Source organism: Topomyia yanbarensis, chromosome 2 (assembly GCF_030247195.1).
Source record: "Topomyia yanbarensis strain Yona2022 chromosome 2, ASM3024719v1, whole genome shotgun sequence".
In the NCBI taxonomy this organism is placed as follows: domain Eukaryota; kingdom Metazoa; phylum Arthropoda; class Insecta; order Diptera; family Culicidae; genus Topomyia; species Topomyia yanbarensis.
In genome coordinates this window covers 123,962,936-123,979,181 of record NC_080671.1, presented here as the reverse complement: position 1 = coordinate 123,979,181, position 16,246 = coordinate 123,962,936, and the positions used below count along the sequence as shown (strand labels likewise).

The 16,246-nt window shown below is 41.1% G+C and overlaps 2 protein-coding genes across 2 annotated transcripts in view; one reads left to right on the top strand and one right to left on the bottom strand.

The window, feature by feature from the left end:
- Nucleotides 1-16,246, bottom strand: part of LOC131680735 (netrin receptor unc-5-like) — a 1,096,742-nt gene that overhangs the window by 665,438 nt on the left and 415,058 nt on the right. The window lies entirely within an intron of this gene.
- On the top strand, nucleotides 11,975-13,384 carry LOC131679712 (uncharacterized). Its single transcript, XM_058960446.1, has 2 exons — nucleotides 11,975-12,034; nucleotides 12,080-13,384. The coding sequence occupies exons 1-2, from the start codon at nucleotides 11,975-11,977 to the stop codon at nucleotides 13,382-13,384; spliced, it is 1,365 nt and encodes a 454-aa protein (XP_058816429.1).

Here is a 16,246-nt window from a genome sequence, read left to right as displayed (position 1 = left end):
AGGTGTGCATCAGTAGACGTAGGCTACTGGCAGGTGTTGCCGTATCTATCCTCAGGTACGGCGGCCTGTCATGGTCAAGAGCACTGAGGGTAACCAGTTACCTACGCAAACCGGAGAGCACCTACCGCGTGATGTGCCTCAGAGTGATATTTGCCTACCGCACGGTATCATACGATGCATCCTGCGTGATAGCGAGCATGATTCCAGTCGGGCTGGTCATCCGGGAAGATGAAGAGTGCTTCGAGCTACGTGGAATAGGAGCCCGCGAGCGCACCAGGGTGACCTCGGTCGCCAGATGGCAGCGTGAGTGGGGTAACTCTTCGAAAGGTAGGTGGACCCACCGGTTGATACCTAGCATATCGAGCTGGGTGGGAAGACCCCATGGTGAAGTTCACTTCCATCTGACATAATTCCTGTCAGGCCATGGCTGCTTCCGACAGTACCTCCACAAGTTCGGGCACGCAGAGGTCCCCGCCTGCCCTGACTGCCCAGGTGTAGACGAAACTGCCGAATACATACTGTTCGTATGTCCTCGTTTCGACGTCGAAAGAAGAGCAATGCTTGGCGTCTGTGGCTGGGACATCACCCCTGATAACAATATTCAGCGGATGTGTCAATCGGTGGAGAAGTGGAACGCAGTCTCGGCTGCAACCACCCAGATTGCCTGTAGGCTACAGGGAATTTGGAGCACCGAGCAACAGACGACGGGCACGACTAACTAATGATTGGTTAGTTGGAGCGAAAAGGGCCGAGCGCAGAAAAGTGAGTGAATGGTCTGTTCATGCTGAGGCAGGGTTGGCGCAGCGACTGGCAATTGCGTAAGAGGTAAACCCAGTCACCCCGAAGCAAGGCAGAAGAGCGAGTGTATAGGCGTATATGTGGATTGCCTCGTGCCAAGATGGGAGGGTCGTAGCGTAGTATGTTGGGACTTAACTATTGATACCTCGTGGCGTAGCAGAGGAGTAAAGGGTGAGCATCCAAGTTAGCCTCACATTGTATGTTAGAGGTGAGCACAAAAGTAAGCCTCATGTGGAGTGTTAGAGAGTGAATCAGGGAGTGACAGCGAGCACCCAAGTAAGCCCCATACAGGATGTATGAATGCGTGAGCGCGAGTGAGTGAGTACATCAAGTACAGCCATCCCCCCAGAAGTAATACCGAGAGGTAGTCCCTGGGGAGAACAATGGCGGTGCCCAATGGAGTTTAGTCGGTATTAACTAGTCATGGTGTCACCATGAGAGCCCGACACTCCAGTACACCCCGTGTGGTAACCTGGCATATACTAATAGCACGTGTACTGGGTTAGTGCGTAAATTGCATTCTCCATTGAAAAAAAAAAAACACATAAAAAAAACATTAAAAAAATTTAAAAAAATTAAAAAATCCCCTAACTACGCCTCTGTTTAAATACAGAAAACTTATATCACTCAAAAAAATTGCCGGCATTAGGTTGGCCATGTTCAGAGTGATTGCATAACCTTTTTATAAGAGAAAGGCATACACACATACATAGATACATACACACAGCCATTTTCGATCTCGACGAACCGAGTCGAATGTTATATGACACTCGACCATCCGGGTCGGGATTAAGCTATCGATTTTCAGAGTGATTACTTAACCTTTTTATATAAGAAATACAAAAATAATTGTTAATTTCTATAATGTTGTTTGAACCCTAGAACGTTGCACTGGGGTACAAATGTACCCCACGCCTTCTTTGAAGCCTCGCGAAGACGAGAATTCGGCATTTATCGACCTGGAACCCTAACCATAATTCAATTTAGAGTTCCTAGTAAGAGTCGGTAAAGGCGGTATAGCCAGTTTGCTTATAGCTTTCGTGGAAGCAGGTGTCAAAGTTGGCGTGGGGTACATTTGTACCCCAGTGTACGGTTGCCGTTAGCGTTTCGTCAGGTTTCGTGCTGTCAGTGCAAATGTGACTCGTGACAATACCAGTTTAAATACTGGTTGTTTTACTATGTAAGTAACAATTAGTATTATATAATGGTTTTTAATCATTTATTCAATTAATTTAATTTAATTTTGAAGTAGAAACAAAATCGTTCACATTTTTTGTTGATCTTTATTGTTTTACTGTTTATTTTTTATAATTTTTCAAAACAATGGCTCGCAAGTATAATTTGCATACAGTAACTGCTGTAATAGTAACGTTGGATGTTACCAATGTGTTATTGGTCAGTATTTTTTTACATTGCTTACAAAAGAAATGTATAGGATTCGCTCAAACTTTGAAAACTTTTTCCGAGGCCCGGAGGGCCGAGTCTCATATACCAATCGACTCAGCTCGACAAATTGAGACAATGTCTGTATGTGTGTATGTATGTATGTACAAAATGTCATGTAATTATCTCAGCAATGGCTGAACCGATTTTAATGAAATTAGTTTCAAATGAAAGGCCTAACGTTGCCATTTGACAATATTATTTTTGATTTTCGATATGTTGTTTACTTTCTGAGATATGGGCGATTTTGTCAAAACACAGCAGGCTTTTTGCAAATAACTTTGGAACAATACAATATTGTCCCACAAGCTGCACAAAAATAGAAAGCTTGTAAAAATACCTTTCTAACAAGATATAGATTGTATAAATCCGTGCACGAGCGGCGGAGATATTAGACATTTTGTATTTTTAGTCCTCGCTTACCAATTTCCACCAATTAAAAATGAGATTGTTTCATATAGAGTATTGCTTTACTGGTGTTTTAGGGGCAAAACTAAACCGATTTTGAATATCGGGGTATGAAAACACATCTACGTGATTCAAGGAATTCGATGTTGAGAACATTTTGCGAATTACCTTTATAATAAATGAACTATTTCTCAAAAATCAATATATAAGTTCACTTCAAAGACAAAATAATGTGTTGATAAAGAAACAGTGAGTTCTAGTATTTATTCCTTGGATTAGGCATTGCGTTCAATCATGAGGTAAATGTTGGATGGTATATCAATACACAGATCAACAAGTAATTCACCTAGTAGTGAGATAAAGATTTCTAATATAATTATACTTGTGGCGTCACCGAAAGCAACTGTATGTTTGAAGCCCAAAAATCTAGCGAAAATTTAGATCTTTTGCAAGATTTAGGTTATACTGGTTATGGAGCAAAAATTACTGCTTACATTATTTATGATAAGAATGTAAGAATCAATATATCATAATAATATACCTATAAAAATAATGTCACTGCATTAACCATCATTTGCCATTCCTCACACGCCCCCCCATCTCTCTCACTCTCTCTCTCTCTCTCTCTCTCTCTCTCTCTCTCTCTGTCTCTCTTCTATCGCATCTATCTAGCTATTTCTGTATCCATTTCTAAGTTGTGTGATAAGATCTTCTGCCAATCTGAAATATTTATTAATTGTAATTGCGAAGGTTTGAGAAAACAAAACTATTTTTTGTCTGCTGCTACATCAACTCAACTTTAATTCAATTGTATTCAAAGCCTGTATCTACACTATAATTAAGGAAATTCATGGCTATATCAGAAAAATATTTGGCTTAACTGAGTAATATGAAAGTTTGACGATGGAAATTTTCAAAAGAGACATTCCACGTGCGATATTTAAACTATTCGTATCTCTATTGAATTTTGAATGAAATATATGCTCAAAGACTGAAAACTGAAGCCAGGATTTCGAAGACAAAATACATGAGAGGAAGAGGTTCTAGAGACGACAATGTGAACCTCCCACCCGAGTTCGGATTGACGGTAACGAAATCGAGATGGTCGACGAATTCATGTATTTGGGCTCACTGGTAACCGACGACAACGATAACAGCAGAGAAATTCAGAGACGGATCATAGCGGGAAATCGTGCCTACTTTGGACTCCAGTGGACGCTCCGGTCGAACAAAATTCGCCGCCGCACGAAGTTGATTATCTTCAAGACGCTGATTAGATCGGTGGTCCTCTACGGCCACGAGACCTGGACTATGCTCGCGCCCTTGGAGTTTTCGAACGAAAAGTGTTGCGTACCATCTATGGTGGCGTGCAAATGGAAGACGGAACGTTGCGCAGGCGAATGAACCATGAGTTGTATCAGCTGCACATTCGTTGTATTGGTACGAAAATTCATGAAAAATAACGAATCAAAGACCAAAAATATCCACAAATTAGATCCAGGAAAAGAAGTCCCCAAAGTACCACTCTCGATGGGGGATGCAACTAAAATGTGTCTTCTAACTTATCGTCGTCCATATTTGGATATACTGAGTAGTTTGAACCATTTCTTTTTCACAATATTGGTCTGTATAGGACTTATTTATCCATATTTCCTGCACGAGAATTCCGAACGAAACAATACAAACACGGCTTTTATGCAATCGACATAGCCTAGACATTTCACACTATTTACATTAATACAAATAAAAACTTTGAAATATCTACCTGTCTCATTCACGAATCGCATTCTCCCTGTCGTTCTCTGTTTAAGGGGCTTGAAAGCACATGTGACCTTGTCTCGTTTTACTATATTCAATTGCGCGTTAAAATACTGGACCAGTAAATTCTATTCTGTACATAAATCTTTTTTTCGGGAATATGTGGCCAAAAAGTAAACTTTGAATTCGTCAAGTAAGGATGCATGAAAACAAAAAGAATAAAACCAAAAAAAAAAGATGGAAGCACTAGAAAATCCATTGCATATTTATTAGCCTTTTCTCAGAAGATGGGATTTTCAAAAACATTTCAAAAACTTCTGATGCAATGGTTTTCAAATTCGTACAATCCGGTTTTTTCATTATCATTTTTCAAAAAAGTGTTCGGCTTCAAATATATGATCATTTCATTTTAATTAATAATTTCATTCCGCATCTTTTTATTCGTTTTGTTCATCTGCGTTCATTTTACTTATTTTATTCGTTTCATTCTTTGGATTCACTCTGATCAGTTTATTCTTTTTGTGGATTTTACTCATATCATTCATTGTTTTCATTGTATGCATTTTATTAATTTTTTCCAGTTTATTCATTTTGTTCAGTTTCTTTATTTTAATAATCTGACTACTTTTTCAGTTTTAATCATTTCATCCAAATAATTTATTTGATTCAATTTATTTCTTTATATTAATTTATAACCTTTTACTGTTATTCAATTTTTCATTTTAATCAATGCATTTAATTCTGCTCATTTTCTTCTTTTTATTCATTTTATCACTCCAGCTTATTTTATTTATTTGATTCGTTTGTTTTATTTATGCATTCCATTTATTTTTTACTTTATTCATTTTGTTCATCCATTCTTTTTATTCATTTGATCAATTTCATTAATTTGATTCATTGTATTCACTGGATGAATTAAATCAATTTGATTCATTTAATTCATTTGATTCATGTGATTCGTGTGATTCATGTGATTCATTTGATTCATTTGATTCATTTGATTCATTTGATTCATTTGATTCATTTGATTCATTTGATTCATTTGATTCATTTGATTCATTTGATTCATTTGATTCATTTGATTCATTTGATTCATTTGATTCATTTGATTCATTTGATTCATTTGATTCATTTGATTCATTTGATTCATTTGATTCATTTGATTCATTTGATTCATTTGATTCATTTGATTCATTTGATTCATTTGATTCATTTGATTCATTTGATTCATTTGATTCATTTGATTCATTTAATTTATTTGATTTATTTGGTTGATTTAATTCATTTGATTCATTTGATTCATTTGATTTATTTGATTTATTTGATTTATTTGATTGATTTAATTCATTTGATTCTTTTGATTGATTTGATTCATTTGATTCATTTGATTCATTTGATTCATTTAATTTATTTGATTTATTTGGTTGATTTAATTCATTTGATTCATTTGATTCATTTGATTCATTTGATTTATTTGATTTATTTGATTGATTTAATTCATTTGATTCTTTTGATTGATTTGATTCATTTGATTCATTTGATTCATTTGATTCATTTGATTCATTTGATTCATTTGATTCATTTGATTCATTTGATTCATTTGATTCATATGATTCATTTGATTCATTCGATTTATCTGATTCATTTTATTCGTATCTTTAATTTTATGCATTTCATGTTCAGTCATTCGATTTATTTCATTCAATTTGTTAGTATGAGTCAATTTATTCTATTAATCTTATAACTATTTCTAAATATAATCTTAATTTTTATGTAATAACCTAATCTAATTTGATTCGTGTATTTGGATCAAAATTATAATGATTTCCATTAATTTTTCTACTCATTTTATGAATTTAAAAACCTATTGTTTCATTTTTTGCTTTACTTTTTTATTTCGGTCGTTTTGTTGATTTCTATAATTTATTCAGTTTATTCGAGATTTTATTCGTGCAAGACTAGAAACTGTTTTCATCCCACCTCTAATTGGGTGCCTACTTCTCGTGAGTTCTGCAAACTAATCCAATAGTGAAGTGTGTAAGAAATGTCTCATCTCACTGCTAGGTGGATTAAATCGGTTTTTCGATTTCCACCCCATTTCGTGGTATTTTCTAAAACCCGATTTTTAAACTTTCACTCTTCCAAATAATTGCACTTTTTCAAAAATATCAAATTTATATTTTAATTACGGTTTCTACACCATTCTTTCACCCTTTAGAATCATTTTATTTTTTTCAAATCGGTTGAAAATTCGCAGTTATAGTAATTTTTGTGAAAATAGTAAAATCCTTGATTTATTCACTTTTTTGTGATCAAACCACTTTATGTATCATTGATTCAATAAATTCCGTACTTTTAGTTCACAGCTGTTTTCGCAATTGAAAAACTAAGAATATTATATATTATACATTTCTTTTGTTTGCATTTTTACCTGCGAAAATTGCGATCAAACGCGTCGAGTACGTTTGTACTCCGTTGCAACGTTCCAGGGTGGAAAAACGCAAGTGCAACGTTATAGGGTTAAGACGATTAATGCATTTTTTTTGGTATTGAAAATATTTTCAGACCAATAAATTTGTAATTTAAAGCAATAAACAATATATCATTGGATTCAAAAATACATATTTTTTATTCAATCATGCAAAATTTTCTGTGGGATATTTTAGAACAGAATACTTTTTCTCAAAGTTGTAATTGCAATTTACTGACGGATTGACTGAATATTATCATCTAAACAATATGCAGTTACTGTTATCGTAAATCACATAAAAATAAATAAGCGCTATAAACATATGAATACTTATTTGTGAATTCGGAATAAAAAATTACCTTCTAATCAACATCAAACAGATATTTCTTTGATAAATTCCTAAATGAGTCACAATTATTTCTTGTGATCGTATCGGACACGATTCGCTTTCGAAACTAAATCAGCTTGCCCCTCTCTAACTGACAGGACTGCTGAGGCAAACCTGAAACTTTGAGAATGAACCGATTTTCATCCTATTCAAAGTATAACATGTGAAATAATCAACACATATTCCACATATTGGATTCCCCTTTAAAACCAATGCAAGTAATTTAAAGCCCCGCCAGAATGGAATGGAACTTACGGTACGAACATCATCGCTTCGGATAGTTTACGACTGTTCATAATTGATGATGCCACAAATTTCTGGCTGGCGTCAACTTGCTCACTCACTCAATTTGCATACCGTGCCAAAAACAGAGAGATGACATTCTATTGGCGTGAGCTTTCCTGCAAACCGTCCCCCGGGGGTTGAATGTAAATTTTGACTGATCCTCTTCCCTCAACGACCGGGTGGTATTCAATTGCAGACTATTCAGTGGTCGAACCAATGGGGAGTAGTTTCGTGCACTGTAAAAATTAAAGAATAATTTTGTATTTTGATTTTAAACAGTGAATCTTAAGCAGTCAGAATTTGTGCAAAATTAGTCAGAAATTAGATTTTCTTTTATTAACTTTTAAAAGTCATTGCAACAGTGCACGTCACCTGCAGACCGTTTTGTCAATAGTGAAAGATGCTATCGCGGCGGAACAATTCGAATTGAAATTGTACACATGACCGTTTGCCACTACTCCGTACTGGACTGTCCAGAGCGGACATCGAAGCCTGCTCCGTACCTCGAATGCATGTTTCTGGGTGGATCTGTTTCTAGTAGCAGTCAGTACAACTAGGATTATATATGTATGTACAAATACCTCTTCAGCTGCACAACCCGGGCTGCACTATGATCCCATTCCTCATTCGCGTGTTGAAAACGCATTTTAGAAGCTTTCCCTCATCCCGCTCCCTTCTCTCTACTTCTCTGACCCGGTGTCGGTATGTTTCGAGAACGAGCAAGTTTTTCACGTCCGCATTCGGCGGGAGATGATACTCGAGAACTTCCTGGCCAGGACATCGACGCAATAATAATCAATATAATGGGAATAATTCCGTTTTAATAAATGTGGGCAAAATTTATGGCTTCGCTGGAGTAGCCTTTCTGTTCGGGTGGGTTGGATCGTTTTTCGTCGGTACCCGTCTGTGGCATGGGGATAGCAACGAATAATTGTTTCATACTACTTCGACTACCCGACGGTTGCCCCGGACGGCTCTATTTGGGCGGAAGAGTGCGGTCAGAATGGATAAAGTTGTTGGTTATAGATCCTGGGTAGGGTTTACACGTTTTCAGAGGGATTACAATTCACTAGAAGTCCAATGTCTGCAGCGTTGTAATCGTTTTGGAATTGGAAAATATTTGCATCCTGAAAACATAAAAATGTTTACTGCAGAGAGTCAATGCACAATTCGGCATCAGAAAGTTCGTTTGCTGTTACCCATCTAAACGATTTATTTTTCAATATGCAATTAAATCGTCGTGAATCTTAGTTTTGGGTGAAATCATAACATGGATGAATGAAACAAATATTTTAGCTCTAGAGTAATTCCAACAAGATCGAACCAACAATTTTCGGTTCAGACGTGAATCAAACAAACCCTTTTAACTCAATAGCACCAAAAATTGGCAATGATGATATTTGTATGCAATATTTATTAAAAAAAAGCCTATTTTTGTAAGAAAGCTCCTGTAACTTTCTAACGAAGCCAAAGGTTACGCATTTTGAGACAAACTGTTCTGAAAGTATGTTAAAATCCATCTTAACGAGAAATCAATAGCATTTAAAAGTAAATTTTCAGATTTTAGTAACACTAGAACCACCCTTCACCAGTACCGTCTTTACGCATGGGGAACCCTGGGCCAGGACCAAGCACAGAAAGCGCTGCTGCGTCTAAAAGAGAAACAGGAGTTGGAAGAGCGAAAGCTAGAAAACCAACAGCGCGAGTTGGAGAAAGCACGGGAGCGCCTGCGAAAGGAAAAGGAGCTGGAAGAAGAGGAAAATGCGATAACCAAGGAGCGGTTAGAGATGCTGGAGAAGTTCATGGAAGAGAAGCACGATTTGGAGGAACAACTTGCGATCGATGAAGTATCTTCCCAGCGCAGTTCCAACAGTGTTACATCATTGACACGGAGATGGTTGAAAGACCAACAGTCGCGTAACGGATCTAAACAGCAAGAGGCGATAAATGAAACAGTGGAGAATGAAGAATACCTTGCTACGGTGCCATCAGGGTCCGCGCACGAATCGGAAGAACGAAAACGAGCTCTAGCGGCTAAACTTTTAAGACGCAAGCCTGAAGCGCTGACGGAAAGTGTTGCGATTGGGAAAACCCCCCCATGTGATGGAAGTCGTGACGGCGCGGCATCGAGTTTTAACTACAATGAAACGCCCATTATGCAACTGAGTGCAAACCAGATTGCCGCGAGACAGCTATGGCCGAAAAAGTTGCCAACGTTTTCGGGAGATCCCGAAGAGTGGCCCATATTCTACAGCAGCTACTTGGATTCAAACACTGCATGTGGATTCACACCGGTAGAAAACGTCATTCGACTGAGAGAATGTCTCTAGGGTCCGGCACGCGATGCGGTGGTGACGAAACTGATTTTCCTACATGCAGTTACGTCGATAATAGAAACTCTTCGAAGGTTGTACGGACGGCCGAAGTTGCTCGTGAAGAATCTTCTGGGAAAAGTCCGGCGCTTGGAAACACCGAAGCCGGAACGACTAGACAGTCTTATCAATTTCGGCATGGCAGTTCAACAGCTGTGCGACCATCTCGAAGCCGCGAACCTTCGGAGCCATCTGACAAATCCGACCTTGCTAGAAGAACTCGTGGATAAGTTGCCGGCAGCGATTAAGCTCGATTGGGTTCGGCACAAGTGAGCGTTCAAAGATCCGTCGCTAAAGCAGTTTGGTGAGTTTATGGACAGGATGGTGGTAGATGCTAGTGAGGTGACCATTCTCGTGCATCCGAAGAACGAAAGTGTCCAAACAGAACGATTCAGACAGAACCAAAGGACTCATATTTACACACACAACGACATTATTGCCACAGCCGATAACGCTCCGCCCCGGAAACCGTGTCCGATCTGTGCTAAACTGGATCATCGAGTACGGAACTGCGCTGACTTCAAACAAACGAGCCTTGATGCACGTTGGAGAGCAATAGACGAAAACAGGCTTTGCACAGTGTGCCTTTTCGACCACGGTAACTGGACCTGCAAGTCCAGATTCTACTGCAACGTCGGGAGCTGCCGTGCACGGCATCACCCATTGTTACATCGAGAGGAGACAGCGACTGTGATGAAAGCTGACTGCAAGGCTCGCCAGCTATCAACGGCGATTATTTTATTCCGTGTTGTACCGATCACGTTGTTCAATGGTTGGAAGAGTATTGACACCTTTGCCTACCTTGATGAAGGTTCCTCTCACACTTTGATCGATGCGAATGTAACGCGCAGCCTCGGAGTCGTGGGGGTCTCAGAGCCACTGGAGTTGACGTGGACTTCGAACGTGGTCCGCAAAGAGTGTTCGTCGGAGCGGGTAGACTTGGTAATTTCAGCTAGAAGGGGACTGGAACGGTACAAACTCGTGGCGGCGCGGACAGTTGGCGCACTGAACCTACCGAAACAAAGCTTGCGGTTAAATTAACTGACCAAGCAGTTCAAGCACCTCAAGGACGTCCCCGTGGTGCCATTTGAGAACGCTGAACCAAAAGTGCTTATCGGTTTACGGAACCTTGATCTATTTGCCCCGATCGAGAGCCGAGTAGGTCGACCAGGGCAACCAATTCCAGTGAAGAGTACCCTCGGCTGGACAATTTATGGACCATGCGGATGCAATAAGGACCAGGACTCATTTATAGGATTCCACGGACATATATCCAACGCAGAACAAGAGCTGAACGAGATGATCCGGCAACAATTTATCCTAGAAGACACCGGGATCGCACCTATTACACTACCGGAGTCGGCGGAAAATGCACGAGCGAGACGAATCTTAGAAAAAATCACGATTCGAGAGAATGGAAGATTTGTAACCGGACTATTATGGAAGAATGACGAGATATGCTTCCCAGACAGTCTACCGATGGCGACAAAAAGACTAAAGAATCTTGAGCGTAAACTGGCCAAGGATCCCGAGCTAAGACAAAACGTACACAAACAAATTCGCGAGTATATTGAGCACAACTACGCACACAAAGCGACGCAAGAGGAGCTGGGTACAGCCAATCCCAACCGTGTATGGTATCTGCCGCTAAACGTGGTGGCGCACCCTAGAAAACCACACAAAACGAGGCTTGTATGGGATGCGGCTGCGAAAGTAGACGGCGTGTCGCTGAATTCTCAACTGTTGAAAGGGCCAAATCTACTTGTGTTGCTACCGGGAGTAATCTGCAAATTTCGCGAAAGGCGTATCGGGTTTGAAGGCGACATTGAAAAGATGTTTCATCAAATCCGAATTAAGCCCGAAGATACTCATTCTCAACGATTTCTGTTCCGCTTCGATGAGAGTCAAACACCAGATGTCTATATTATGGACGTTGCAACATTCGGTGCCTCTTGCTCGCCATGTTCGGCGCAGCACATGATGCATAGAAAGGCGAACGAAAGCATATAGGAATTTCCCGAAGCGGTTGCAGCCATTAAAGAGAAAACGTATATGGATGACTACTTCGACAGTGCAGACACGCCAGAAGAAGCATCGAACCGAGCACAGCAAGTGAAACTGATCCATTCACGAGGCGGATTGAACATGCGGAACTAGATCAGCAGCAGTGACGAGGTCCTGCAACACCTAAAGGAGCCATCCCAGCAAAGGCTGCGTTCTATCGATTGCAACGAGGAAGAGAAAGGACAACGGGTTCTTGGAATAGCGTGGGACTCGAGAAAAGACATTTTTGTATTCTCAACAAGCTGGCACGGTAAGCTGGCTCCTTACGTGCTAGAAGACAAGCGGCCAACGAAACGGATCGCTCTGCGCATTATCATGAGCCTCTTTGATCCCCTAGGGTTGCTCGCACCCTTCCTGATTCATGGGCGGATGTTGATTCAAGATCTCTGGCGGTTCAACTTGGGTTGGGACACCGAAATAGCCAACAGAGAGTACGAAAAGTGGCGACAATGGGTTCACCTGCTTCCCGGCATCAGTAGCCTAGAGATCCCTCGCTGTTATTTCGGAAATGCTCATTCCAACCTCTACGAGTCGCTACAGCTGCACGTTTTCACCGACGCTAGCGAATTGGGATACGGTTGTGCCGCGTACTTCCGCATCTTGATAAACCGAGAAGTACGAGTAGCCCTAGTTATGGCTAGAAGCAAAGTGGCCCCGCTTAAGTACCAATCCATTCCTCGAATGGAACTACAGGAGGCGCTCTTGGGAGCGAGAATGATGCACACTGTAAGCAACAACCACACACTCCCAATCAGAGAAAAGTACGTGCATACAGACTCAGAAGTGGTACTTGCCTGGATTCGCTCGCAACACCGAAACTACAAACAGTTTGTCGCGTACCGAGTCAGAGAAATTCTGTCGTTAACAGAGCCGGAGAACTGGCGACACGTGCCTTCAAAGGAAAATTTAGCGGGCTGCTTGACAAAGTGGGGCAAAGATACGGTGCCCGAATCGAACGGAAGGTGGCTTAATGGCAAGAATTCGTTCCTCTACCAGGACATGGAAAACTGGCCGAAACAAAAGCAGATAGCGGAAACTCCCGAGGAGCTGAGGGCTCACCTTCTATTGCACCATGTTGCGGTACCCGAAAGTCTGATAGACATTGGACGGTTTTCAAAGTGGAACGTGCTGCTTCGAACTGTGGCATTACTGGGTCGGTTCATCTCGAATTGTCGTCGGAAGTGCAAAGGATTCCCAATCGAAGTCGTTAAGGCTACTGAATGTCAATGCAAGCTTTTACAACGCACGACTTCGGTCGAAATCGTCCCGCTGCGTCAGGAAGAGTACTTAAAGGCTGAACAATATCTATGGCGAATAGCGCAGAGGGATTTCTATCCGGACGAAACTAGGATCCTGCTAAACAACCGAGACGAACCGCAATTAGGCAAATCTTCTTGAATCTTGAAAAAACTAGCCCATTGTACAGACTGTCCCCCTTCGCTGATCAGTTCGGTGTTATCAGAGTTGAAGGCCGGAGAGCCAATGCAAGTTACGCGACATTCGATGCCCGGTTTCCAGTAATACTACCAAAAAGTCACCTAATCACCACATTGCTACTGAACGATTACCATTGCCGGTTCGGCCACGCTAATCGTGAGACGGTAGTCAACGAGGTCCGCCAGCGATTTTACATTCCTAATTTGCGAGCGACGGTGGGCAAGGTCATGAGAGAATGTCAGCGCTGTAAGATTACAAAGTGTCAGCCACAGTACCCGCGAATGGAACGTTTGACACCATTTGTCAGGACGTTTTGTTATGTGGGTGTGGACTACCTAGGACCACTTGACGTGTCAGTTGGACGTCGCAAGGAGAAAAGATACGTGGCTGTTTTCACGTGTTTGGTCACGCGTGCCGTCCATTTAGAAGTAGCCCATTGTCTATCTACAGACTCGTGTATCATGGCAGTGAGAAGATTCATCCGCAGGCGAGGATCGCCAGTGGAGATATGTTCGGACAATGGTACCAACTTCGTCGGATCAAGCAATGAGCTGATCAAGCAGATCAAGAATATCAACAACGGATGCGCAGACACGTTTACTGATGCGCGTACTAAATGGACGTTCAACCCACCGTCTGCGGCCCACATGGGCGGCGTGTGGGAACGAATGGTGAGGAGTGTCAAAGAAGCTTTGCGCGCTCTCGACGACGGGAGAACGCTCAACGATGAAATATTGCTCACGGTGCTGACTGAGGCGGAATGTTTCATAAACTCGCGCCCCCTAACGTACATGCCGCAAGAGTCGGCGGGTGAGGAAGCGATCACACCGAACCACTTTATTCTCGGAAGCTCGTCGGCAGCTTACGACCCGCTTCGGACTCCAGTCGACTGGGCTACGGTGCTGAGGAGTAGCTATCAACGGTCACAATATCTGTCAGAAGCAGTCTGGAACCGTTGGCTGAAGGAGTATTTCCCGACACTGAACAAACGACCGAAGTGGTTCGAAGAGAGCAAGCCAGTACAGGGGGAGATTTGGTTTACGTAGCAGAGGGGAGTAGACGAACATGGATACGTGGAAAGGTGCAGCAAGTTATTGTAGGAAGCGATGGCAGAATCCGTCAGGCAGTAGTGCAAACGTCGAGTGGCAGAGAGCTGAAGCGACCGGTAGTCAAGTTAGCGGTTATGGAGGTGGCAGCTGGTGGATTCTACGAGGAGCCCAGTAGTCCTCATCAGGATCCACGGGGCGGGGGATGTTCTGGCATCGCTGCAGCACTCACTACAAATGAAACATGTGAGCACCCCCCTGGACTCGACGGTCGAGACGAAGCGAACGGTCAACCCCCCCCCCCCCCCTGGACCGAATGATCGAGAACCGTCAGAAAAAGAAGTATCGATATCATCGTAGTTTGAGCAGAAGAGGAAGTTTGTTTAAATTAATTATTGAAATTTTGATCGAAGTTCATTTATTATTAATATTATAAATTTTCACCCACTGGGTATACCGCATTTCACCGTTCACGAGAATAGTGAAAGATTTTGAGTAATCCGCATATATTTGGCGAGCACGATTGGTGAGCACTTTAATTTCACAATCTTAGGTTAGGAATAATTAAACGCACATTTTATAGTCAGGTTCAGACGAATTAGTAGAGTGCCTACGATAACGATTAGAGGGCTCATCTTCAGCCAATAGGAGTTTGAAGATCGTCCTAGAAGAAGTCGTGGAAGAACAAAACCTCAATTGAACTACATTGGCTGAAAGCTAGAAGGTAGGAAAAACAAATGTTACCCGTTTCGTAGCACATCCTTTCAACCTTAATCCGCACTCTAAGATCATTGAAATTTACCTGTGAAAAACTTACTTCTAGAACGAAACTGTTTCGCTGTCAATTCATCACAATTTATAAAAAGATAGACGGATAGTTTTCGCACATTTTGATACGAAGGGAAGACTTAACGTGAGTAAACACGAAGCCTTTATACCCCTTATACATACGATTAAAGAATAAATTATTTTCAGCTTTGAGCTACTGCACTAAAATTCAGGTTGCTTCAAGGAGCTTCTGCGTGTCCGAACGACCCCAAAACAATAGTTTTTCGCAATCCATTGTAAAAGATACGCTCGGCGGTAGAAGATCCTCCTAAAGCCAAACTTTTTTACACAATTTTGAAGTTGCTGATGAGATTTTCCGTGGTAAACAGTGAGTCTATAAACCAATTAAAACGAATCTGCCTACACAAAACCAACAAAATTATGACTCGTAATTGTTCTGTTCATATACTACATCAAATAATTATAAACTTACCACCACTATATAATTCGAGATGCGTCAGAATGGAAAGCTCAGACAATTGATATTTCCACCGGTCATGAATAATCAACTACTCAATCCTGTTAAGCAAACAATTTTCCATCCGGGAGGTGTGGTGCGGAGTAAAATCATTCCAGTGCCGAGGATTGGTTGAAAAAAAAGTGAGTCAATGCACGCCAGACGCCTAATCGAATAACCTGAATTGTGGCAGATGAGCACATTTATCAATCAGTTTTGATGTCATTTGGGAGGCGAGATGTTCAATTATTTAAAATCTGGTCATAACTCGTTGACCTACGGTTATTATATCTAACTAAAATTGTCAGTTTGATGGCACAAAATCAAATCATAATTTAGCAAATGTCTGAAGTTTAAAGTTATCATTAGATACATGACAGCATCCCCACCAAAGCCGACTGTCCGAATGAATGGCAGCAGTAACTGCATCAAGATAAATGAAGCCGATAGTCGTATGTCATACAGTGATCTGTGTTGGAACCCGCATCAGGC